The 24,835-nt window shown below is 35.4% G+C and overlaps 1 protein-coding gene, 1 long non-coding RNA gene and 1 other non-coding gene across 6 annotated transcripts in view; all 3 read right to left on the bottom strand.

Moving 5' to 3' along the window:
• STXBP5 (syntaxin binding protein 5) overlaps window positions 1-24,835 on the bottom strand; it is a 168,418-nt gene that overhangs the window by 26,198 nt on the left and 117,385 nt on the right. For 3 of the 4 annotated variants that reach the window (XM_086708080.1, XM_086708081.1, XM_086708082.1), the window contains 4 exons: window positions 13,244-13,294; window positions 7,665-7,904; window positions 5,600-5,969; window positions 4,461-4,626 (listed from right to left, as the gene is read on the bottom strand). In XM_086708080.1, the coding sequence (XP_086564206.1) occupies window positions 4,461-4,626; window positions 5,600-5,969; window positions 7,665-7,904; window positions 13,244-13,294 (827 nt within the window). The remainder of the gene's footprint in view (window positions 1-4,460; window positions 4,627-5,599; window positions 5,970-7,664; window positions 7,905-13,243; window positions 13,295-24,835) is intronic. The other variant, XM_086708083.1, reaches the window with a different exon arrangement.
• On the bottom strand, window positions 16,978-17,085 carry LOC112862965 (U6 spliceosomal RNA). The gene has a single exon (XR_003223824.2). It is a non-coding gene; the product is annotated as a U6 spliceosomal RNA (small nuclear RNA).
• Window positions 20,551-23,069, bottom strand: LOC147581274 (uncharacterized). Its single transcript, XR_015251625.1, has 2 exons — window positions 20,762-23,069; window positions 20,551-20,652 (listed from the first exon to the last, which is right to left on the bottom strand). It is a non-coding gene; the product is annotated as an uncharacterized LOC147581274 (long non-coding RNA).

Raw genomic sequence — 24,835 nt, 5'->3', positions numbered from 1 at the left:
TTTTTTTTTTTAATATAAGTGGTTTAGTGCTACAAATTTGTCAAGTTTAAACACTCAGTTGCTTTGGGGCACCTGGGTGGCTCAGTCGATTAAGTGTGTGACTTCGGCTCAGGTCACGATCTCATGGTTTGTGGGTTTGAGCCCGGCGTCGGGCTCTATGCTGACTGCTTGCTCAAAGCCTGGAGGTTGCTTCGGATTCTGTGTCTCCTTCTCTCTTTTCCCCTCCCCTGCTCGCGTGCTTACTCTGTCTCTCAAAAATAAATAAATGTTAAAAAAAAAAAAAATTAAACACTCAGTTGTTTTTTCTACTGCTGTTTTCAAGTTACTTAATCTTTTCTTCTGCATTGTCTAACCTGTTGTTAATCCCAACCAGTATATTTTTTCATCTCAAAAACTACAGTTTTCATCTCTAGAAGATTGATTTTGGTCTTCTGTACCTTCCATGTTTCCACTTAACTTTTTGAATATGTGAAATATTATAACTGGTTTGATGCCCTTCTGTACTAATTCTAATGTTTGTGTCAGTTCTGGTTTGGTTTCTTTTAAAGATCAATTCTTCTCATTATGGATATTTTCTTATTGATTTGACTGGATGCCAGACCTTTTGATTTTTATCTTGTTAAGTACTAGATATCTTTCATTTCTCTAAGTCATCTTCAGCTTCATTCTGGGATACTAGGAAACATTTCGATCCTTTTGGGTTTTTCCTTTTATGATTTGTTAGGCAGGTCTCAAGCAGTGATTATTTTAAGGCTAATTATTCTTCAAATAATGTGCCTGGACCGCCCTGAGTACTCTACCTAATTGCTCACTGAAGTAGTCTGAATATAACGGCCATCTAAAATATCAGGTTCTAATCCTAGGGGCACCGCAGTGGCTGAGTAGGTTAAGTGTCTGACTTCGGCTCAGGTCAAGATCTCTCGGTTTGTGAGCTCAAGCCCCATGTTGGGCTCTGTCCTGACAACTCAGAACCTGGAGCCTGTTTCAAATTCTGTGTGTGTGTCTCTCTCTCTGCCCCTCACCTGCTAGCACGCTATGTCTCTCTCTCTCAAAAAATAAAATAAACATTAAACAAAATTTAAAAAATAAAAACGAGTCCGACACTCAAAAGAAAAATGACCCTCTCTACACCTTGATGTTGGCTTAGTGAAAATTATTTCAGATTTCTGACTTCCCAAAGTGTGAGAGAATAAATTTATGTTGTTTTTGGCCACCAAGTTTGTGGTGATTTGTTATAGCAGCTCCGGGAAACTAACACATTCATGAATTATAAACTTTTATAGCTTGGTTGTTGAGAACGGACACTTGTTTCTGGCCCTGGGACCAGGCACAATTCCCTCTAATTCTCCCCTCCTTTCAGATGGTTCTTTCCCAGGCCGGAGAGTTTATCCACGTGCATGTGCTCGATAATACTCTACTGAGTACTCTCAGTGGACCAGGGTTCTCTCTATATACAGCTCTCTCCTCTCTGGTACTGTCTTCTAAGAACTCTTAACTTACTTGGTCTTCCCAGACTCTTGGTTCTGTCTCCTCTACATGGGAAGTTGTTCAGACTCCGCCTCAGTACCTTCCCTCTATGCCATGCTCTGAAACCTCTATCAAGGCATTAAAGCTGGGGCACTTCTTTGTTTCTTGTTTCTCGGGGATTACTTTCCTCCACTGCTTAATGCCCAGGATTGTGAAAACTGTTGTTTCGTGTTTATGTCTGCTCTTTTTGGGTGGCTTTAGGCAGGAGGGTTATTACTCTGGTCCCTATTATTCCCTGTGGGCTGGAAACTCCATTAATGTTTGTAGGCATCTTCTTTATTTTTTTGGTTAAAGCAAAATGAATGCACAATGTATTAGGGCATTCTGGAAACCAAGGATTAGTGTTTATAAAGTTCATGGTATTTAAATCAGACTTTTACCAAAGCATTATTATTATTTTTTTTTTTTTTAAACGTTTATTTATTTTTGGGACAGAGAGAGACAGAGCATGAACGGGGGAGGGGCAGAGAGAGAGGGAGACACAGAATCGGAAACAGGCTCCAGGCTCTGAGCCATCAGCCCAGAGCCCGACGCGGGGCTCGAACTCACGGACCGCGAGATCGTGACCTGGCTGAAGTCGGACGCTTAACCGACTGCGCCACCCAGGCGCCCCACCAAAGCATTATTTTTAAGCACTGAAAACACAGAAGTAAATAAAATGTCAATAATGTCCAAAGAGAACATTCTATCACAAACTGCTTAGAGTTCATTTATTTCATTTATATCATGAAGGCAGACAGCAGATAGTTATTAAAATAAATTGAGTGTACTACTAAATGACCATTTCATTAAAAAGTAAATGGGTAAAGTTTACTGCAGCTGTTACTGATTTTTACTGAAATAAAACACTGACCAAAGAATAGATTTGATTCCCAAAAAGTGATGAAGTTTAAAATTTTGAATAGTTGAATTAAGGCCACACTTCAGATGAAAATGAATTAGGAATATATTCAATTGTCCATTGAATTAATATTGTACTTAATACTGTAACAATTTTACTAGTGAAAGAAAACTAAAGAAAAATTTTACCTATCCCAGGAAAAGCAAGAGTTTAGTTCAGAAACCGAGAAATCTTTGTAAAAACAACTCCACCCAAATGTGAATGGAAATTTATATCTAAAATGTCATATATGTAATTCTATTTCACTCTCAAGGTTTATAATATCATTAGAAGGACATTTCCAGGACAGTCTAGCTTACTGAAAAATACTAACATCTGACAGCACCAACTCTTTATCAAGCACGATGCTAAGCCCTTTATGTGCACTGTCTTCTTTAACTCACCCCATATTCTTTGTAATCCTATTAAAATTTTTTTTTGATGTTTTATTTATTTTTGAGACAGAGAGAGACAGAGCATGAGCCCCTAGGGGAGGGGCAGAGAGAGAGGGAGACACAGAATCCGAAGCAGGCTTCAGGCTCTGAGCTGTCGGCACAGAGCCCGACATGGGGCGTGAACTCACAAACCGCGAGATCATGACCTGAGCCGAAGTCACACGCTTCACCAACTGAGCCATCCAGGCGCCCCTGTAATCCTATTTTTAAAGATGATGAGGCTTAGAGGCAGTAAGTAACCTGTCCAAGGTCATATAATTGTGTAATTATTATCAAGAATGGGACTTAAATTCAGTCTTGACTCTAAAGCTCATATTCGAAAAAAGCCACAAATTTAAACTTACAAATAAATAAAACAGGGCTAATTAATTGTAAAATCTTACATTATAAAGTTCCCTTAAAAAGAAAAGTTCCCTTATATAAGGGTTTCCTCTAAATATCAAATAATATTTTAGCTCAGTATTTCAATAGCATTTTTATTTTAAAATGTGAAACTAGATGGATCATTTTTAAAAATGTTTATTTTGAGAGAGTGCACCCATGAGTGTGCACAAATAGGGGAGGGACAGACAGAGAGGGAGAGAGAGAATCCCAAAAAAGGCTCTGTGCTGTCAGTGCAGAGCCAGATGTGGGGCTCGGTCTCATGAACAACGACGTCATGACCTGAGCTGAAATCACAAGTTGGACACTTAACCATCTAAGCCCCCCAGGCGCCTCTAGACTGGTCATTTCTAATATACAGTTGACCCCTGAACAGTGTGAAGGATCAACTGCCAACTGCCACGTACAGTCAAAAATCCACGTATAACTTTTGAATCCCCCAAAACTTTGCTAATAGTGTACTGTGGACCAGAAGCTTTACTGACAACATCAACAGTGGGTTAGCACATATTTTACGTATTATATTACATACCATATCCTTAGACTGAAGTAAGCTAGAGGAAAGAAAATGTTAAAACCATGAGGCAAAGAAAATACATTTGCACTACTATACTGTATTTATCGAAAAAATCTGTGTATTTAAGTGGACCTGTGTGGTTCAAACACACCTTGTTCAAGGGTCAACTGTATATGCAAGCACATAAGGCACTTGAATATTAAAACAAGAAACAGTTTTGTATTTAAACAATGTCAGATCAACCAAAATATTCAGAGAAAAACTATAAAACCTTATTTTTTCTTTTACGTATATATATCCTTGTGAATAGAGTATATAAGAAGGGATGACACGATTAGCCATAAAACAGACATAATTATTTTCACATTAACCTACTTCCTTCAAAAAGATTTTCCTGTGTGTATAATAGATATTTATTATACGTGGAGAGTGTGTATAAAATGTATATAACATTTCATATTTCTTTGCCATCACTGGAGAGAAAAAATACCGATCAATGAGAGAAGTCCCTCTTGTAACAAGAGTCTGATGAAGATACTTTATAACAAATCTCAAAGCATATGGTCTGAAAGTCAGGCTTTGAATTTTCCTATGCAAATTCATTTGTATACTCCTGAGAGTGTAAGAGATGAACAAAAATAAGGGACCTTACAGAGTATTTCACCTCTGAAGAGATTATAGCAATATTTTTGTTATTTACCTGAAGATTTTCACAGGTCTCTTGACTGTAAGTCAGTCTCTGGATCTCTGTAGGTGAAACAAGATATAATGCTTGTCCATTGTTGGTGAAGCAGAATGTTCTGGCTATCCGCATGTTGGTGAGGGGCAAGTAATACACATCCAGTAGAGGTCTTAAACTAGGCAAACTTGAGAAAAATATTGAAAAGTCATTAATAAGAAACAAGGTAGGTTTTGGAAAACAGTATGGAGGGTCCTCAAAAGGTTAAACTAGAACTACCTTATGATCCAGCAACTGCACAACTGGGTATTTACCCAAAGAATAGGAGAACACCAATTCAAAGGGATACGTGCACCCCTATGTTTACAGTAGCATTATTTACAGCAGCAAGATATGGAGGCGGCCCAAGTGTCTATTGACTGATGAATGGAAAAAAGAAGATCCACATCTTCTTCCAAATATTCTACACACACACACACACACACACACACACACACACAAATATTATTCAGCCATAAAAAAGAATCAAGACTTGTCATTTGCAAGGACATGGACAGAACTAGAGAGTACAATGCTAAGTGAAATAAGTCAGAGAAAGACAAATACCATATGATTTCACTCTCGTGTGGAATTTAAGAAACAAAACAAACAAGCAATAGGAAAAAATAAGAATGAGAGAGACCAATCAAGAAACAGACTCTTAATTACAGAGAACAAACTGATGGTTACCAGATGGGAGTGGGGTCAGGGGAAGGGTGAAATAGGTGACGGTGATGAAGAAGTACACTAGTCATGAGGAGTATCAGGTAACGTATGGAAGTGTTGAACTACCAGGGTGCACACCTGAAACTAACAGAACACTGTACGTTCACTAACTGGAATTCAAAAAAATAACAGAGTAGGTTTTCGACTTGAACAGAGTATTATAGAAGACAAAAATGGCAGGATCCTGCAAACCTGATGATTTAGTATACTTGAGAGGGAGATAAAATTGATTTGTATTCCTCATAAAGTTGTTCACAATTAAGTGAATAACAATAAATTCTCAGTGTATAAGACCGTAAACAAAAGCGTTTCATTTCAACGGAATATAACTCTGTAATGTTATGTTTTAAGGGGGTATATGCTCTATTTGTGTTTTAGGAAAATGTGTAACTCACCTAAAAGTCATAATATGTCCGTTGGCGCAAAAACAGGCAAGGCAGATACTGTTATTCAATGCTACGATGTCTCCACGAAGCACAAACGAGGTCTCTGTAATGTTTTGCTTGTAAGCGCAGTTCTGAGATGGCAGTGAGATGACTTTTGCTTGCTTTTCAGAACATATCACTGCGTACTGGTTTTCACAAATTTCCTGAGAAGAGGAGGGGGATACGGAGACAGGCCGTCGTTTCTTTGATTTCTCCTTTTCATCTTTTTCTTCAGGAACATTGTGTTCTCTCCAGGATTCATATGCAGGTGGTACTAAGCAGCCTGTGGTATCCAGGAATGCCATTCTCAGGATCGCTCCTTTCAACCTCAATATAGTACCTAAAATACGTAAGTAACAACTACTTGAATCGCCACAGCAAATGTATTTACTCCAACTCTGACACACAGGAGACACTCAAAAACACACAGAATGGACATGAGACTGGAACTGTACACCGGCTTCCCGAAGGGATTCAATCTTCAAGCATGTAGCTGAATCTGGAAAATGATATCAGAACTACATGCCCCGAAGAGACACACGGTATGTCTGGAGCTATGTCTTCTCTCCTATCTGGCAAGTGTACTACCAACAAGTGTGAGAGCAGGTAGGTGACACCTAGAGCTGCATTACTATGGCAGACACCGTGGCTACAAAGTCCTTGAAATGCGGCCTGTCCACACGGTGGCACACTCTGAGAATCAAACACACATGTGCCGGTTCTGAAGACTTAGTACAAAAAAAGTTAAAAGTAAAATACCTTAACAACTTAAAAATACTGATTACATGTTGAAATGATAGCATTTTGGATACATTAGGCTAAATAAAGTGTTATGAAAATTAATTTCATTTTTTAAATGTTTTTAATATGACTACTAGAGTACTTAAAATTCTTTAAGTGGTTTCTCTTTCCAGGTTTTCTTCCTGTACAGATATTTGTTGTTTACTAATAAGAAACAAGATTAGTAAGAAGATTATCATTATGGAACCTTTTCTAACAGTGAAGCATATAGAATATACTCAAATATTTATTGAGTTGAATGAGTAAATCAAACTATTTCTTTGGTATTTTACAAATTATCATTAAAATCAAAATTATGTTTTAAATTTCAAGTAATGTTAAAGTCCACTGTATAAACAAGGGATACACTAATGAGCTCAATCATGTTTTTTTTCTATCTAAATCAGCATAAATTAGTAATAAAAACCAGGTTTCTCGGTTATTTCCAGGTCTTTCAGATTTCACATACATTTGATGAAATTCAATCTCATTTTCAACATATGAAGATCATAAATATTTTCTTCTTAAAATTTGCTATTAAGTCAGCTTTTCCTAATAGTTCAAAGGAGAAAAATAACCTATTTTAAGAGTTCACATTTGGGGCGCCTGGGTGGCTTGGTCAGTTGAGTGTCTGACTTCGGCTCAGGTCATGATCTCACAGTCCGTGAGTTCGAGCCCCGCATCGGGCTCTGTGCTGACAGCTCAGAGCCTGGAGCCTGTTTCGGATTCTGTGTCTCCCTCTCTCTCTCTGCCCCTCCCCTGTTCATGCTCTGTCTCTCTCTGTCTCAAAAATAAATAAACGTTAAAAAAAATTTAAAAAAAAAAAAAAAAAAAAAAAAAAGAGTTCACATTTAGAGATTAAAAATAGCCAACTGTATGATGTTTTAGAAAACGCTTTTTGCTTTTTCTCCTAACTACGGTACCATCCTTTTGCTTACAGAACACAGTATTTTAAGGTATCCTACAATGCATTAGAAGAACAGTTTTTTTTTTGTTTTGTTTTGTTTTTCATTTTCTTACATAGTAATCATTATAGACATGATTCTAGACTTAAGGGGAAAAAAAAAAAGCAGCAAGACCAGAACGGCTGTATAAATACATGATTTTCTGGAACTTTATTCCATGTATTCTGTCGCTAAAAACACAAGACTAAATTTCTCCACTTAGAATTCTTAGATCAATCCCAAAACGAAGAACAAGGGCTTCTACTAAAAGTCTGATCTTTAACGTAAGTACAGCGTGAAAGCATACATACCACTTGGAGACACAATGACTGGCTGAAGAAGTCTTTGCTCTCCTCCGGGTGGAAGGTTCAGTGCAATGACAAGCACTGTTCCCAGAGTAGTACCAACCCATAAACATGGGGAAGGAGATGAATCTGCCTTTCGAGTAAAAGTTTCACAGAAATGAAGAGCAGAGATGGCTTCTCGGGATTCTTTATCAATGCTGGTTACGCTAGAACTCCGTGATCGGCTGAAGGAATTATCTTTTATATCTGAAATGATTTAAAATGTTGTGAGATCGTCCAAGTTATAAAGCATCCTATTTTTTTATGTGGTATAAATTTGGCCAAAGAGTTAATCTGCAAAAAGACAAAACCTATAGCATGTTTTAATTAATTTAATTAATATTTAATTATTTAATTAGTCTCTTTTAATTAAAAAGAAAAACAATTCACTTCTATGCTAATAATTATTTTCCTTTGCTGAAATATAAAATACAAACAGATAAATTCACACTTCTTAGAAGCGAGCTGGGTGCAGTCCAGTGAATTTGTGGATGTGTGATCTGTACGGGTTTTGGTGCTGTGCTTTGTTGGTATCCTGGTTGTTTTTCGAATCTTGGCCCTTACCAGCACCATCTTTTCTCTTGATGCTGTTTCTTCCTTTGGTGATACAGTGTCATGGTTTGGCAGAACTAGAAAAGCATGGTTACTTTCAACTATTTATAATCGAAATTATAAATCCTGTTCTAGGGAGCAACGCTTAAGATGCGTTTCATTTTGGTTACTCCCTTTCACTTTACCTACATACATCTGGTGGGATGCCAAGTCCTAAGTTATTTTACCCCAGTGTTGTTCCCTTCTTTCCATTACCAATCGACTTCCATCACCCTTCATTCAGGCTTCCATTACCATTCATAGACTACCGCACAATTCCCAAGTAGTCTCCCCACCCTCACTCTTTCACTGCTCTAACATAACTCAATTGAGTTTTACAAGGTACAGTCATAATTCTATCACTTCTATTTAAAAACTCTTCGGTGGCTCCTCTTTATTTGAGCATGCTTAATATTTTACTCAGGTTTTTAAGACTCTCCACAAAATATTTCCAACTCTCCTTGGTGGCCCTATCTTCCAATGCTACCCTGCTTTCAGAACCTTGAGAGAACAAAATGAGTCATTCGTTGTTCTCCAGACCTACCTTGCACTCACCTACTTTAGACTTTTGCTTGTGATTTCTTTCTGACTGGTTCTTGTGTCTCACTCTTTTCCCTACCTATCAAGATCGTGCTTATTTGCTATCTCAGGTACTGTCATCTTCATGAAGTTTATCTTGACCCCGAAAATTGTATATGGTTTTTCTCTTTTTTGAATCTCGATAGCTTTTTCTCTCCCATGGCACTAAGAGTACATTTGTTCTGTAGTTCTTTTGGGCTTGTCTTAGGCCTCACTCTCAAGTGACTCTGAGTTTCTTGAGTACAGGTGCTGTGCCATTTTGATGCCCTGTAGGATTTAGCATAGTGTCTGGCATATACTAATATCCAACAAATACTTGCTGAAGACAGATCTGTAGGTGAAAGTATCTAAAATGGTATGTGCTGGTGCAACAACTTTGGGATATTAAAACTTCTAGTACTTTCTACTGTTCATATCTAATAAATATTTCCTCCAATTACATAGTTTCAGTGCTATCATGAAAGAAATGACTTCATATGTCATGAAAAATGAAAACACATTCAAGTCTTTTAAAATGTATTTTATTAAATAAAAAACGTATAAATGAATCCTAACTGTACCTCCTCTAAAAGCGTTTGTAATCAAATTTAGATTCATACATTGACAATATTTCCCAAAATGGTAATTATATACAACAGAATTTTGATTATCACTGGCCTCTGAAAATAATAAAGCTACTAGTTATGGCAACAGGATGGGCAATCTCTAACTATAGTTCCTAAACATGTCTCTTTTACCTGTATACCCTGTTTGACACAGTAAAAAAGAACTATTTCTTCCTGTAAATGTAACAACTTTCCATAAGCAAAAGCTCATTAGCGGATGAGTGTGGTAATGTTAAATATATAAATTGATTCCAAATGTTAACTCTGAAGTTTTCAAAGTTATTTTAGTAAAATAATAGAAATTTAATTATTTTATTTAAATTTTAAGTGACTGCTACATCCAATGTGGGGCCCAGACTTATAACTCCGAGATGAAGAGTCACATGCTCTACCAACTGAGCCAGCCAGGTGCCCCAAATAGTAGAAAATTTAAATTTAGTAGATGGCTGATTGTGATGAGCACTGGGTGTTGAATTTAAGTGATGAATCGGAATTCTACTCATGAAATCAATATTGCACTGTGTGTTAACTAAAATTTAAATAAAAATCAATCAATAAATAAAATATTTAACGAAACATACACATGCAAGGTGATTGGACATATATTTTCAGTTGTGACCTAGTGTAAAGACAGAAATCCATAAAAATTTGATAATATAAGAAAATCTAATATAAATATACATTTGATAAGAAAATTTGATAATATAAATTTCATTATCAATTAATCTGTGTAAAATTTCTTACTGTTATCTACTGTTAAAATTACAATAGATGATTCACAACATATCTATACTTCAAATGTTAATTACAGGACAAATAAACAGTGTTTTAATTTAATGGAATAATTTAACTATATTAAATTCATAAGCTACAACTGCATTTGTATTATGACTTCTCTATAAAAATTAGATCACCAAAGAAACTCTAAAAATGAACTGAATCAGAATCAATATTTAACTTACAAAATCCTTTTTTTCAAGGTTATTTATTTTGAGAGAGAGAAGAGTGCACGGGCACAAGAAAGAGTGGGGAAGGGGCAGACAGAGGAGAGAGAGAGAGAGAGAGAGAGAGAGAGAGAGAGAGAGAGAGAGAGAATCCCAAGCAGGCCACACATGGTCAGTTCAGAGTCAATACTGGGCTCCAATCCACGAAGTGCAAGATCTTGACCTGAGCCAAAATCAAGAGTTGGATGCTTAACCTACTGAGCCCCCCAGGCATCCCTGAACTTACAAAATTCTATATGCCCAGAATCGTTTGAAAACCAGTTAGAATTTTTAGCAGTTCATGAATTATAATTTATACTATTGTTAAATCACATGTTGTCGATCTTTGTGGCTTGAATCTTAGAAATTGGGCAAGCTAAACAAACGGAATAGAAATTTTATTAAGAGCAGAAATGAAAATAGCTATCGCTAAGCAAGGCCTACCATAGGATACATACTCTCATTAACACTTTACATTTATCATTCTATTGAATCCACTTAACAACTGTGAAAAGTTTTATGACCACAATATAACAAATAATAAAACAGACACTTAGGTTAAATAACTTTCCCAGGATGACAAAGATAATTAGTAGGAGTCAGGACTTGAGTCATGTCCAAGTCCAAAACTTTCTTAGGCAACTCCATATAAACAAGGGATTAGTCATACCACCAATATACAAAGGGAGGGTTTGGATTATTATTGAGAATTAAAGTTCAGTCTTTAAATACAAAAAATATATTTAAACATGGGGTGTTTCTGGAAGATCTAAACTCAGATAACATTTTTCATTAATGCCATCCAACTGTAGGTGTTATAATCATGTCACAAAATTATTGCTTTCATGTTACTCTGGATGCTTAGAACATTCTACCTATGTATATTCCCCTCTCCTTCCCACATAGAGCTTTATGTAATATTTTATTCCCTCCGTCAAAACATAATGCCAAGAGATGAGTTTGGTCAGGGTAAATTCTAGGACCTAAAACTAATTCACATCAAGGTATAAAAGTCTAATTTTTCCCCCCCTCTGGTGGTTGACACTTGAAAAGTAACATCAGAGGTCTAACAATATCACCCATGGTTCCTGAGACTGGGCCATAGAATATAGGATGGTGAAGATATAGTACAAGTGCAATGTTGCACAATTTCCTTATAAGCCAAAGTGAATTCTAGTCACAGAAGGTTCCAGAGCTGCAGGAATAGTCCCACCAGCTTCAGCTGCTTTGGGAACATCTGACAGTTTGAGCCTATCAATAGAGTTGTTGTTCCCCATTGACTCCCCAGCCAATATAAAACAATTACCAGCTAAGAATCTCTAAAAATAGTTTAGCAGCACAATGACACGAAGGGAAGTTACTTAGGTAGCACAGAGACTGTTCCAAGGTATGTAGCAATCAGTTATTGGCTTAGGGCAGTGAAATACATGGGCATGTAAGCTAAAACATGAACTTCATAAATATGATCTACAAATAAGTATGGAGTATACCTGCTGATTACATTACTTACATAATTTATAAGTGTGAATATTCTTTTTAAAAATAATTATACTCTTTTTATGAATTTTAAAAGTACTTCTACATATGTCGTCTCATATTTTTAAGATACTAGAAAAGACAAAAACATTTTAACTCACAGTATTTAGTGTTAATGAAATTATGGGCCTCTTAGTCTGATGAAAACTCTGCCTCTCAGATACACTTGGTTTCAAATTACATCTGTCATTTATATAGTGAAGGGAACTATTCCCTTCTCAAAACATATGTTATCCTATACTCTAGAATTAATTCTGGTTCCCTTAACATCAGTGTTAGTACAGGATTCTACTAAACTGTTTTTCCTTATGTTCAGGAATGGAACCTTGTACTCTGACAACGGAAGATATTATGCCTTCTCACTAATAATCACATGCTCTCTATCAGTACAACTGAGATAAGACTATGACGTGGAAATGCTAAAATTAGAATGGTGAAATGGGCCAATATCTAAGTTTGTATTACTTAAAAAGATAGTCAAGGAATCTAAGGAATAAATAGTGAAAAGATAATGGGTGTGAGCAAATGCAAGGGAGGAAATCTAGTTATTTCTATGACAAAGATGGGTGAAATCACCTTCAGCCAGTCTACTTTTTATTAAAAATAATTGCAATTTCTGAAATTAAAAAAAAAGGTGAGTTATTTAAAAAGAAATGTTGCAAGTTTATTTTTATCTTTATTGGAATGTCATTTGTCCCTATTCTGTGATGTCAGGGAGCTGTTTTTGAGCTGGTATAAAGCAAAAGGAATGTGTGAATGAATTCATTCTGTTTACCTAGTGCATTAGTTGTAAAGAAAGTGCTAAAGAAAAAGGAATACTTCCCAATTTATTATCACCAAAATTAATAATGATTCTTGATACGAGAAATTCAATGTAATACAGAAAACTAACTTACTGTGAAAATGTTGTAAGTTTATAAAGTTCAAGTAAGTTTTCAGATAGTTAAATGGGACATAATAACTTTTAATAGAACTTAATCTGAAATTGCACAAATTTCAATCTTATACTAAATTTTGTTTAAAGTATGAGAACTGAGAAAATATATTATTTTGATTTGCTTGAAATTATAATCTTTTATAATTTACAGATGACATTCTAGAGGCTATTAATCCTTAAACTTCTTACTCCTTTTAAACTTGATTTCTGATAAAAATCTAGTCTATCGTAATTTTAAATCTTCTGATTTCCTGGTCTTCCCCTTGAAGGGAGTTTAACTACTGTGGATTTTATTCATTTATTTATTTTACTTACCTAAGTCAGGCTTTAGGTCAGTAGGCAAGCTTAACTTCCTTGACATCTTTGCTGAAAAATAAAACGCATTTTTAAAGTTCTGAAGAGTATATGATTCATATTTATTAATACCAACTGCTCTTCCAGATAGAAGTGAATACTTTTATTACTACATCTAGATGCTAAGATAATTAAAATATGATTAATAATATTATGGGTGGAAAGTAAATCTTATTTTCAATTTTTTAAGAAGTTTGTACTTACTTGGTACACTATCTTTGTGTGTGTGAAGCTCTTACTTCAAGAAAGCTTTTTAAATTCTAACTGTTAATTATTTCTCAGGCTCACAGGAAAGGGTTAGGCTTTTCTAAGAGAAGCAAAGTCATTTCTTAGTAGGAAGATGCAGATAAGGACAACAGAGGCAGAAGACTGAGTTTGGGTAATCAATATAATAAAACCTTTCCAGCTCATCTTCATAGCCACTGAGCTCATTATTTTTTAAGTTAATCTTTAGAACATAGGACAACCTCTATCTAACATTAAATTTAAGTGTTTGACTATAAAACTATCTGGGTTCACCTATTCTGGATATACATTAACACCGCTATTTACATGTCAGTGAAAGACGAAAGTCATGCTCAATCTAAAATTATGGTATTTACAAAAATATAAACTCTGTGTATGTCAATTTCTAATTTAGCATCAGAATAATAAAACAGCCTATTATAAACTTACTGGAATTCACTTTCCATCCTCAAAGTCAGTTATTGCCTTAATCTAGGAAGTGACTTAAAGTTAGGAGTTCTTTATATCTATTGTGTTAGTGGCAATGCATGCATAACAGAATAGTGCTTCCTATGTAAAATACCAAAAAAGCACTTGTTAATACATGAATGCATATATTGGGTTAAATTTTGGGCCGTTAAGAGATACTTAAAGCACAGACCCTGCTAGTCCATAAGGGCGCCATGTAAACAAAGAGAAATCCAGTCATAGTATATAACTTCCACATCTAAAAAAATGACAAATCCAGTATTAGGCAAGAGGCATTAGGCAAACTGGGAAGGGGTGGGGGAAATCAAGTTTTCATTTCCAAGTTTCATTAATCATCATCTTTTAAAAAATAAAAATGAGTCAAATATAAAATCAGCCCTATCCCATTTTCACCCAGATGTAATCAATGTCAGTTAAAAGATAAAATTTACTACAAAACTAGCCAGTGAAACCTACAGTTAGTTGATTTTATATAAATGGTTGCTGTTGTATTTAATATCCAATTCCCTAAAATTAGAAGATATTATACTCCCAAAACCATCTTCTAGAATATAGTATTAATACTTTCAAAAGAATTCAAAGGTTTTCACCAAATATCATAGGTACAATGTACATAGACTGATAAATAACATCTGTATAATATACATGTTATCTGAAGTATTCAAAAAATCAGTCTGGTAGAGTATAAAGATATGACTCGGATGATGCCGATGCCTCTCTAGACTCCACTACTCTACTCTGACCCAGTTATTCTTTCAGGCCAATGCTTATCCAAAACTTGAATGTACACACCAATCACCTGGCAAACTTGTTAAATCAGATTCGGATTCTATACTCTTGGACTAGGGCCTGAGATCTTACACTTCCAGCAAGTTCCCAGGAAATGCCAATGCTTCTGGTCTATGAACCACACTTTGAGGAACCAGATCCCTAGACCAAAAGAAACTTCAGGAGAGGAACCAAAACTAATTGAGCAAACCCAGTATGCATATATATATGTTAGTTCACTGTAAACATCCCCAGGACAAGCTTCAATACTTAGTTTGTAAAATGTAGTGGTTAGGACTTGATTAAGCATCAGATCAAACCTGAGATGGAAGCCACTTCATCCAACTACCAAGTGTGTGTGACCTTAGGCCAATTACTTTGCCTCTCTAAACCTGAAATTTCCTCATTTGTTAAAAAAGGATAGATAATAATGCCAATTTCATAGCTGTGAAGATTATACAAGATGATGTAAGCAAAGTGCTGTGCGTGACACCTGACACAAAATACGGATTTGATAAATGCTAGTTATTAATAATAAACAAATGCAATGATTTCTAAATAAATTGTAAAATGCTATCCTAATGGGCTACTAATATACTTGTAAACTACCCAACATTCCTTTAGTCTAATTCTGTGATAATGTTCCGAGTAACTAAAACAACAAAATGGAAAACAAAACAAAACAAAACAAACAAAAAAAACACTTTAGGACATAAGTATGGAACAGTAATGCACCACTGAACTTCAACATCTTTTAAGTTTGTTTCAAAAACTAAATTTAATATATAGCTAAGCATAACAAAAAGAAGGGACTTGAATAATTTACAAGCTATATCATTCGTCCTCATTAAATTAAAATGTATTAAGTAACTATTTTGTCAATTAGAAATGTATCTGTTGAAGTTTTCACTCAATAACCATATACATATTTCTGCCAAAAAATTTCACTAGCATGAAATTTCCTTCTGAATTTCTTAAGTGTATGTTTTCAATCTCCCTCAGGATTTTCTACTAGAAATCCTTTTATGTAAAATTCTCAAATATTTAAAAACTTAAGTTACTCTTTCCCATAAAATACAATATTTTTTTGTCTAGCATTAATTTATCATGTAAAAAAAAAATCTCTGAATATAACTAACCAACTTTCAAATAAATCTTCCGTTGGTCTAACTTTGACATTTTATTGAGGTTAGAACCACACAATAATGACAAGGCAGTTTTTTTTTTTTTTTTTTTTTACTGTAGTAACTTTACTATAAATGTCACAAAATGATTTAATTATAGTGTCTAATATTTCCTCCTAAAACACTTTGCAACTGGAGACCCACAACCTGACCACAAACTCAATCATAGTTTTCAAAGACAGATATTTAAGCCACACTACTGTAACATTTTGATACAATTTTAAGCAAGCCCCTTGAACAAACAACTTGAAATAACAAATGTTAAAAGATTAACTTTGCTATTTTGTTAATTCCACTTACCAATTAATATTATAAAAAAAAAGATACAGAACTAATAATTGTAACGAATAGAATAGAGAAACATTTTTGTTACAGGTAAGAGGTGGGAACAAGGGCCGAGGGATACTTATTAACCTATTAAATATTTATTGGGCACACGCCAGCTACGTGCCAGAAGGCAGGGATTTCCTGCCCTCCAAGAGTTCACAGTCCATTCGAGGTATGAAATGAGTCCAGTGCAATGTCGCAAGTATTAAGAGAAGCAAGCACAAGGTGCTAACTAGAGTACATTGAATTTATAACTATCTTATTACTCTGGAATACTTATCTAAGACCATAGGATATGAGGATAAAGCCAGCAAGGAGTAGACTTTGTACATTTTCACAAAACTATTTGTTCCCCACCTTTTTGTTGGCGGTATTTTTTTTATGTAAAATTTACATACAAATGAATAGATCTTAAATATATATTGAGTTTTGACAATGTACACACCTACATAACTCAAATCCTTAACAAGATATAGAAATTCATCATGATCCAAGAAAGACCGTGCATATTCTTCCCAATCAATTCCTGTCCTTGTCCCTAGAAATAACCATTGCTCTGACGTGTTTTCCCCACCACTGATCAGTTTTGCCTAGTCTAGAATTTCATATGCATGATATCATGGCATAAACTCTTGTGTAAGTCATCTTTCACTTGGGACAATGTTTTTTTATCTTTCCCCAAAATATTCTATTATTATTTTTTAAAACATGGAAGCTTCACAAATTTGTGTGTCATCCCTGTGCAGGGGGCCGTGCTTATCTTCTCTGTGTCGCTCCAATTTTAGTAACATGTGGTGCTAAAGTGAGCACCTTCCCAAAATATTTTAAAGGTTACATTCTTTCTTCCATGTTTATAATTAGAATTTTTAGATGAAAAAGTCTCAATTAATAGATTCACAGGCATTATCAGATTAATCTCTTCTAACTGTCCCCCTATACACACGGATCTAATTTTTTAAGGTTTGAATTATGTGTTCTTTACAGAAATTTTGGAAAATATACAAACAGAAAAATAAGGCCATCATGAATTCCCACAATCAAGAGACAAAATTTTCCGTATTTCCTGCCACTTAATATAAATTTTTATTTAGTATACAAATCTGTATCTTGCTTTTTTCCTCACTATTAAAAAAAGCATTTCCTTACATCAGTTGTTAGTATATTTTAATGGTTGCATATTTACTTATATGAACACTTACTCAACAATAAGGTATTTTCCAATACATATAGCAAAAATGTACAAAACTATTTGCACATATTTTGATTATATCCTTAGAAGAGAGTTCCATAAAGGACAATCATTTCTAGTACAACTGTCCCCACATCCCAAGGTCTTCTAAAGTATGTCTTTAAGTAGCAGCTTTTTTTTTTAAGTTTAAAAGAAAGGCATATAAACATAATCTTTTACAAACTTGTTAAAAAAAAACATGAATCAGAGAAAATCCCAATTCACAACTCTACCTCCTCAAAACTCAAGTTGCTCCATTTTCTTACAGCTTTGCATGTAGCTACATAGCTAAGAAATCTAAAGCCAGATTATCGCCTACCTTTTAATGTAACTTGTCTATCTTTTGGCAAGGGGAAGAGCAAAAGGAGGGGGAAGGGATTTAAATCTTCAGCATTGCACACTGTGTTTGTATTTGTCGTCAGGTTCCATAGCCTTTCTTCTACAGTCTCTATCCAGTGATACTGAACTCATCCAGGTAATTTTATGCATCAGATATCGAGCTTTACAGTACTAGACTTCATTTTATTCATTATAAAGTTGTTATTTTCTCTGCTGATATTCTCTCTGTTCACTCTTTATGGACATTTTTTTTTCTTCTCAATATTAAAACATACTTTAGCAGCTGCTTTAAAAATCCATAGCTGCTAATTTGTGCATCTAGTTCATCTTGAAGTCTGTTTCTAATTTCTTCTTTGCTTTCTTTCTTCCTTCCTTTCTTTCTCTCTTTCTCTCTCTCTTTCTTTCTTTCTTTCTCTCTTTCTTTCTTTCTTTCTTTCTTTCTTTCTTTCTTTCTTTCTTTCTTTCTTTCCGTTTTTGAGAGAGCAGGGGAGGGACAGAGACAGAGAGGGCAAGAGAGAATCCAAAGGATCTCAGAGCGGAGGTCTTGTAGGGTTTGAATGCATGAAACATGAGATCATCACCTGAGCCAAAATCAAGAGTCGGGTGTGCAACTAACAGAGCCACCCAGATGCCCCAACTTCTTTATTATGGGTCACAATTTCCTACTTTTGACTTTGAATCTTTATTTCACATGCCCAGGAACTTCTCATTGATTGAATGCTGGACAGAGTGGATAATATGTTGAAGGGAGTCTGTATTGTGTCATCCATCTTCACAGGTGGTGAGCTTTGCTCTACACCTTGCCATTAAACTACCGGAGAATCCTTTGGTTTGATCAGGCTTCACTTTATTCTTTGTTAGAGCAGGTCTATTTCAGTTTGAACTTAGTTCTAGGATATGGCTTTTATGCTAAGAAGTGATCCTTACTCTTATGGAGGGCCTCGCTGGGATATCAAGAGAATCACCAAGGTGCTCAGCAGGGTCTAATGTCAACAACTCCCAGAACTGGGTGACTGCCGGTATCCCTGTCAGCTCTCAGCCTTAGAGCAGGTGGCTGGTGCTAGGCCTTGTGACGTACGGTCTAGCTCAGGTACAGTGTTAGCCTGGAGTTGAACTGGAGGCGAACCCGCACACAGACCTCTAGGAGTCTCCCTCTGTGCGGTTCCTTCCTCTCTAGCACACTAACTCACACACTGCAGCCATGTTAGCAGCCCAGAACTCTAACCTCTGCCTCCCTAGCTGGATGGGACTGCACCTTCGCCTGAATTCTACCCACCCTGCACTGCAACAGGCAAGTGTTCCACGGCAGAAACCTGGAGAGGTTGTGGGGCTCGCTTCATACTTCCCCTTCTTTCAAGGGTGGCAGCCCTACGCTGCCTATTGCTCAACGCCTAGAAAGAAGAGCTCATCATCCAGTCTGACTAGCTTTACAGTTGTGGAAGGCGAAGTCCCAAACCTAAGGTCTAATGTTGAAATTTAGGCCAAATGTTTTTATCTTTGAATTTTTGTGACTTCCGGGAAATATACTTGTTTTCAGGTCTGTTTAGTCAACCTCCTTGATGGCAGGTCCACAAGCAGCAGATCCAATCCGGAGAACCTCTAGTCAGGCCACCTGGCCGACACTCTGTACCCTGGGATCATTCTGTGGATGAAGCAGTCACAGACTATCCAGGATTTTTTGATGATCACATTTTTACTTCTCAGGAGTCTCAGAAGCACTTGCCAACCCAGTTACCTTGTCAGCTGATTTCACTGCGTGTATACAGAAACTTCCACGCATGCTTTGAAGTTACTGAACTTCCATCGCAGCTTTCAAACTGAAGACATAATTTGAATGAGTTCTTGGAAGACAAGTTGTCTGCTCCTCTCATGTTCAACTGTGCATTCTTCAACTCTTGCTCTTTATACCCAATATCTTCCTTGCTTTGAAATCTTTTGTCACTGGAGAGTATAAACCAGATCTCTTTTTCTATACTTTTGTCCACAGAAGAAATGATAAGAATGACAATAAAGTTTCTTCAATCTGAAGAAAAGTGGTATCAGAGCTGTGTCTTGGCAGGATATAAACCTGAGTCTCTGCTCTCCTATGAGTGGAAACCACTCTTTTCAAGCAAAATGTTCAAATGTATGCATATTAAATAAAAAAACCCCGTAACAATAAAGAAACTAAAACTCAACTTATAGGATATGGCAAAGAAGCCAAGGGAAAAGGAGGACCAAGAAGTAGAGATTCTCACCACTTATCACACATTATTTTAATAGCCAACAGAGCTAATAATATCAATGTCTATCTCCCATGTTGAAATCTAAATTCCATGAGTCTGGAAATAAAATCTATCTTGCAAAATACTGTGTCTGTGTATGTGTATAGCACTTAATGTTTGGTCAATGAACATGGTGATGAATGAGTAAATAAATGAATAAACAAACTGTCACTGGAATTTTACTTCTACAGAAAGCAGCAGAATTTTCTCACAAATGAAATAAAGAGAAAAAGAGCGCAAATTAAATACGGGCCTATTCATCAAAAAGATGACATTTGAAATTATTTCACTAATTTAGCTTTAGCTTGGACTGATTTTATGTTATGAACCAAACAGGAAGTTACTTCTAGAAGATCATTTTACATTCTTCCAATGTAAGGAAAAGACAGTTCTATGGAGAAAGAAATGCATACACAGGAAATACTGACAGAGAAAAGACAAACAGACTTTGCTGAGATTTTATTATGAAGTTTGACAGAAAATACATTCGGAAACAAAATGAAAACCCAATACACACTATGCCATACTCTTCAGATTTTAGTCATCCTGAAAAAGAAAAAGAACTCATTAGAAAAACTCAGACATGTATAATAGTTTCAAAGTACCTAACTGTAAACAATTTAGTTCTTCACAAACTGAGGAAGAGTAATCTTACCTGCACACTTGACTCGTCTTTCATCTTCTCTTTCAAGATGAGCTTCTAGTCTTCTAAAAGCCACATGAGGGATTAAATATAAAGATGAACTTCTACAGAAGTAACAGCCACACATTTGAGATTCAATATTGGGGAATATAATGTAGAACTATCAGTACTAATTTGAGTTTTATCATGAATTAGAATAACTTTGTAACTTAAAATTCTACTTCATTAAGTTGGTGCATACCTTCGTATTCACATGGCAAACTCCAAATGGGCCTCTGAGAATTTATTTTTCAATGTAAATATAAAAGAATTCGGAAAACAGCACAAGAAAAAGAGGCCAGAAAGCATAAGAGTGAAGACACGCTATAGGTAAAACAAGAGTTCAAGAGACCTGGATTCTGGTCCTGACTAGGTCATTACTATGGGACATGACTTTAGATATGCAACTTAACTTCTTTGAGGCTCAATCTCTCTTCTTGAAAAATAAGGGAGCTTGAGCAGATTTAAAATTATAGAATTTAATGAGTTAGTGATTTAGAATATAATGATTATGAATCCATTTAAGTTGGGTTAGAACACTTTTAAAGAAGGAATCACTGGGACTCATGTAAAAAAGAACTAATGAAAACAATACTTGGACTAATGATCATTATTTTCATTGATCAATTGACTTCAAAAATTAGTTTTTGCTAAAAAAGAAAATCACTCAGGGGCGCCTGGGTGGCTCAGTCGGTTGAGCGTCCGACTTCGGCTCAGGGCATGATCTCGCGGTCCGTGAGTTCGAGCCCCGCATCGGGCTCTGTGCTAACCGCTCAGAGCCTGGAGCCTGTTTCGGATTCTGTGTCTCCCTCTCTCTGACCCTCCCCCGTTCATGCTCTGTCTCTCTCTGTCTCAAAAATAAATAAACATTAAAAAAAAAAAATCATTCATTACCCAAAAAACTGCTAACCTAGAATCCGAGAGATTAAAAAGAGCTACAATCCTCCCTAGGTTAACAAATACAACCTGAAAAATATCTATAGTGTCTGGAACGGTGCTCATTAAATGGAGCTTTGATTTCTATCTGTTTTGGCACAGCACTCATTAAGTCACTATACTTTTGTATCTTTATATTTTAATTTCTAGTTATTATTTCCCCCTCACAGTTTCATGTAATCATTCCTTCTGTATGAAAATTAGTAATAATAGGGAACATGGACAGGATCCAGCTAGAAATCTATCTTTCACAATGAAAGAGAATCATAATGAAATAGAACTAATAATCTTTAGAAAAGGTTGATCATGTAGTTTCAAAATCTACCAAACAATGCTAGCATCTGGATCATATTTTATTCATAAGGTACCATGAAAAATTTGATTAACACTTTAACAAAGACATACATTTTAGGACTTTTTATACAAACGTAAGATAACAAAAAGTTTTACAGAATTTTGCATTTCCAAAGCTTTGTAAAATATAAATAATAAGCAAATAATAAATTGATAACCACTCTTATTTTCTAAATGATTTACAGAAATGGTTACCACTACAGGAAAGACTGATTTTGGAAATACTGATCATTAAGATTTTACTAACAAAAATTAATCATCAAGTATGAAGAGGCAAAACAAATCACTATCTGTGTATTACATACATGTAACCTTTCTTTAGGGATGCTGCAATTGCATTATATTCTGCTGTATTTTTGCTGTTGAACTCCTAAGGCTAAAGTTATGCCTTTTTAGGCTGCTGTTCTTATGCATGAATAAGGAAGTCACTGTCCGTATCATTTACCTGAGTTAGCTGTCAGCCAGGAAACAAAGAAGCTGGGCATTGTGTAGATGGGTTAGGAGACTCTACTGTTTGCTGTAGTTACTCTCCTTGAGTCTGAATTTTGAGAAAGGTAAACTTCCAGGCACTGTATATTACGTTTGGGTGAGAGGCACCAAGATGACAACCGTGATCTGGTACGAGGGCATAAGTTAGCATGAGTCATCCTTTTTTCTAGGTTACTATGTGGATAGACCAGGGTCATAACCAGAATATCTAGTTACAAACCACATAACAGATCTGTTTTTGAATCCTTCCAGACTCCAGTAAATTGTCTTAAGAGGTAATACAGTACAGTGTTGAAAGGACAAACAGTGAAGTCAGACTACCTGGGTGTAAACCCTGGCCCCATCATTCACTAGATATGTAACCAACAGATACATTACTTACACTCTATCTCTCAGTTTCCCCTTCTGTGAAACAGGGAAATAGTAAGTAGCTCAATGCAGTTACATTGAATGGGTTAAATAAGAAATATTATTTATAAAGGGCTGGCACAGTGTCAGAAAAATTGTAATTTTTAAGTATATATATATATATATATGTATATACATACACACACACACACACACATACATATTTAAAATACTGTTATCATCTCAGCTAACTCTGCTGTTCTGTTGGGCAGTAAAAAAAAAAAAAAAAAAGGGGGGTTGATTTTCCAAGCTTGGGTTAGACTATTTAAGAATGACATTTTGCTCCCTACTCCTCCAATGTCGGCAGCAGTTACTTTCAAAGAAAAGGTAAAGCTTCAGAAACAAAGTATCAGAGCCAAGACATTCAGTCAGTCTCCCATGCAAGGAGGGTTTTTTGTTTGTTTGTTTGTTTTTTTTAACCAGTGTCAATCTTAGGGGTCTAGACTTAATTCTTAATGCCTTCTTTTATGAGGCCACTTCATAACTTCCTAAAGTTGAAGCTATAAATGTCTGTAGACTGAGGAAGAAAGAGGTGGTAATTTGATGAGGCCCAGGGAACTTCAGAGCAAGTACAGGACTGCATGATAGGGAACACAGTGAGCTCAGAATGCTCAAGGAATCCTAGCACTTTTGACACCATAAACTTTACGCAGAAAATATGTCTTGACAGAGAGGTCTTCAGGAGATTGTAGGAGTTTCTCCAACCCCCCCCTCCGCAATGTTTCACTGACATTTTATTGTGCTTTCAATAGCATATTTTATGTTAACTCTTATTACAAAACTAGACACTAATGTAGGAAGATAAACTCCTTTTTTTTTTTTAACTGTAAAAACTTTACAGTCTAAAATGGAGCAGTCTCCATTTGAACAAAGGAAAAATTGAGAAGAGAGCTTTTCTTGTAAATCTGTTGGGATTAAAACCTATATTGGAAGATTACCAAACAAAATTACATATAAAATAGGAGCAGTAGTTTCTGAAGATGTAAAATAATTATGTATAACTGTAACTAACCTAACCGTTGAAATGGTGAATAAAGTTAATGTGTTTCCCCAAAAATGTAAAAACTGGCATGACAAAAACAAAAACTTGCCAACAACATAAAAAGCAAGAACATTACCAAAGAACTATCCTTCCTTCTAGTAATGTTCTTAATCCTAAGAAATTTGTTAATTGAAAACTTTCAAATATTCAAACTCAGATATTCCATGTCATGTGTTCTATTCACAACAGAAAAAAACAGAGGAGCTAGTCAACACATAGTTAACAAAGCAAATACAGGATCAAAAATCAGACAGAGAAATTATTCAAAAAAATGTAATCATATACAAAGTTCCTTTTATGTAAGGTAAAATTCCTAGATAATTGATAGATCATAAAAGTTCTTTGCAAAAGTGTATGTAGGAAGGTCGCTTATAACTTTTTACATTATATGACAGTAAGTACTATTAAGACAAAATATAGTATAAAAAATTTGGTTGAAAAGTATTATGCGATAGTGCTAGTACATAATTAAAGCGATTTAACTATTACCAACTGATTCACTATAAAACCACAAAGAGATAATCAATTCCCCATATATGAAGAGCCCTTTGCCCAAGAATAAACCATCTTATTTAAAAAATGACCAGACGTGCTAACAGTCAGCCAACGTTAACATGACTAAACAGGGTTCAATTTACAATATGCAGACAATATAGACGCTACTTCTGAGAATTTTGGCAATTTAATTTTACTATATATTAAACTTTATCAGTTGACCAAAGGTAAATCTATTTCAGCTGCCTAGAAATGCTCCTCATTTAATATAATTCAAGGAACATGTGATAGGCATTTCAGAGGAAATAAATAACAAAAAACAG

The sequence above is a fragment of the Puma concolor genome, chromosome B2 (genome assembly GCF_028749965.1).
Source record: "Puma concolor isolate L17-30 chromosome B2, mPumCon1.1.hap2, whole genome shotgun sequence".
Taxonomy (NCBI): Eukaryota; Metazoa; Chordata; class Mammalia; order Carnivora; family Felidae; genus Puma; species Puma concolor.
The sequence above is the reverse complement of the archived record's forward strand: the minus strand, read 5'-3'. Positions and strand labels throughout refer to the sequence as shown.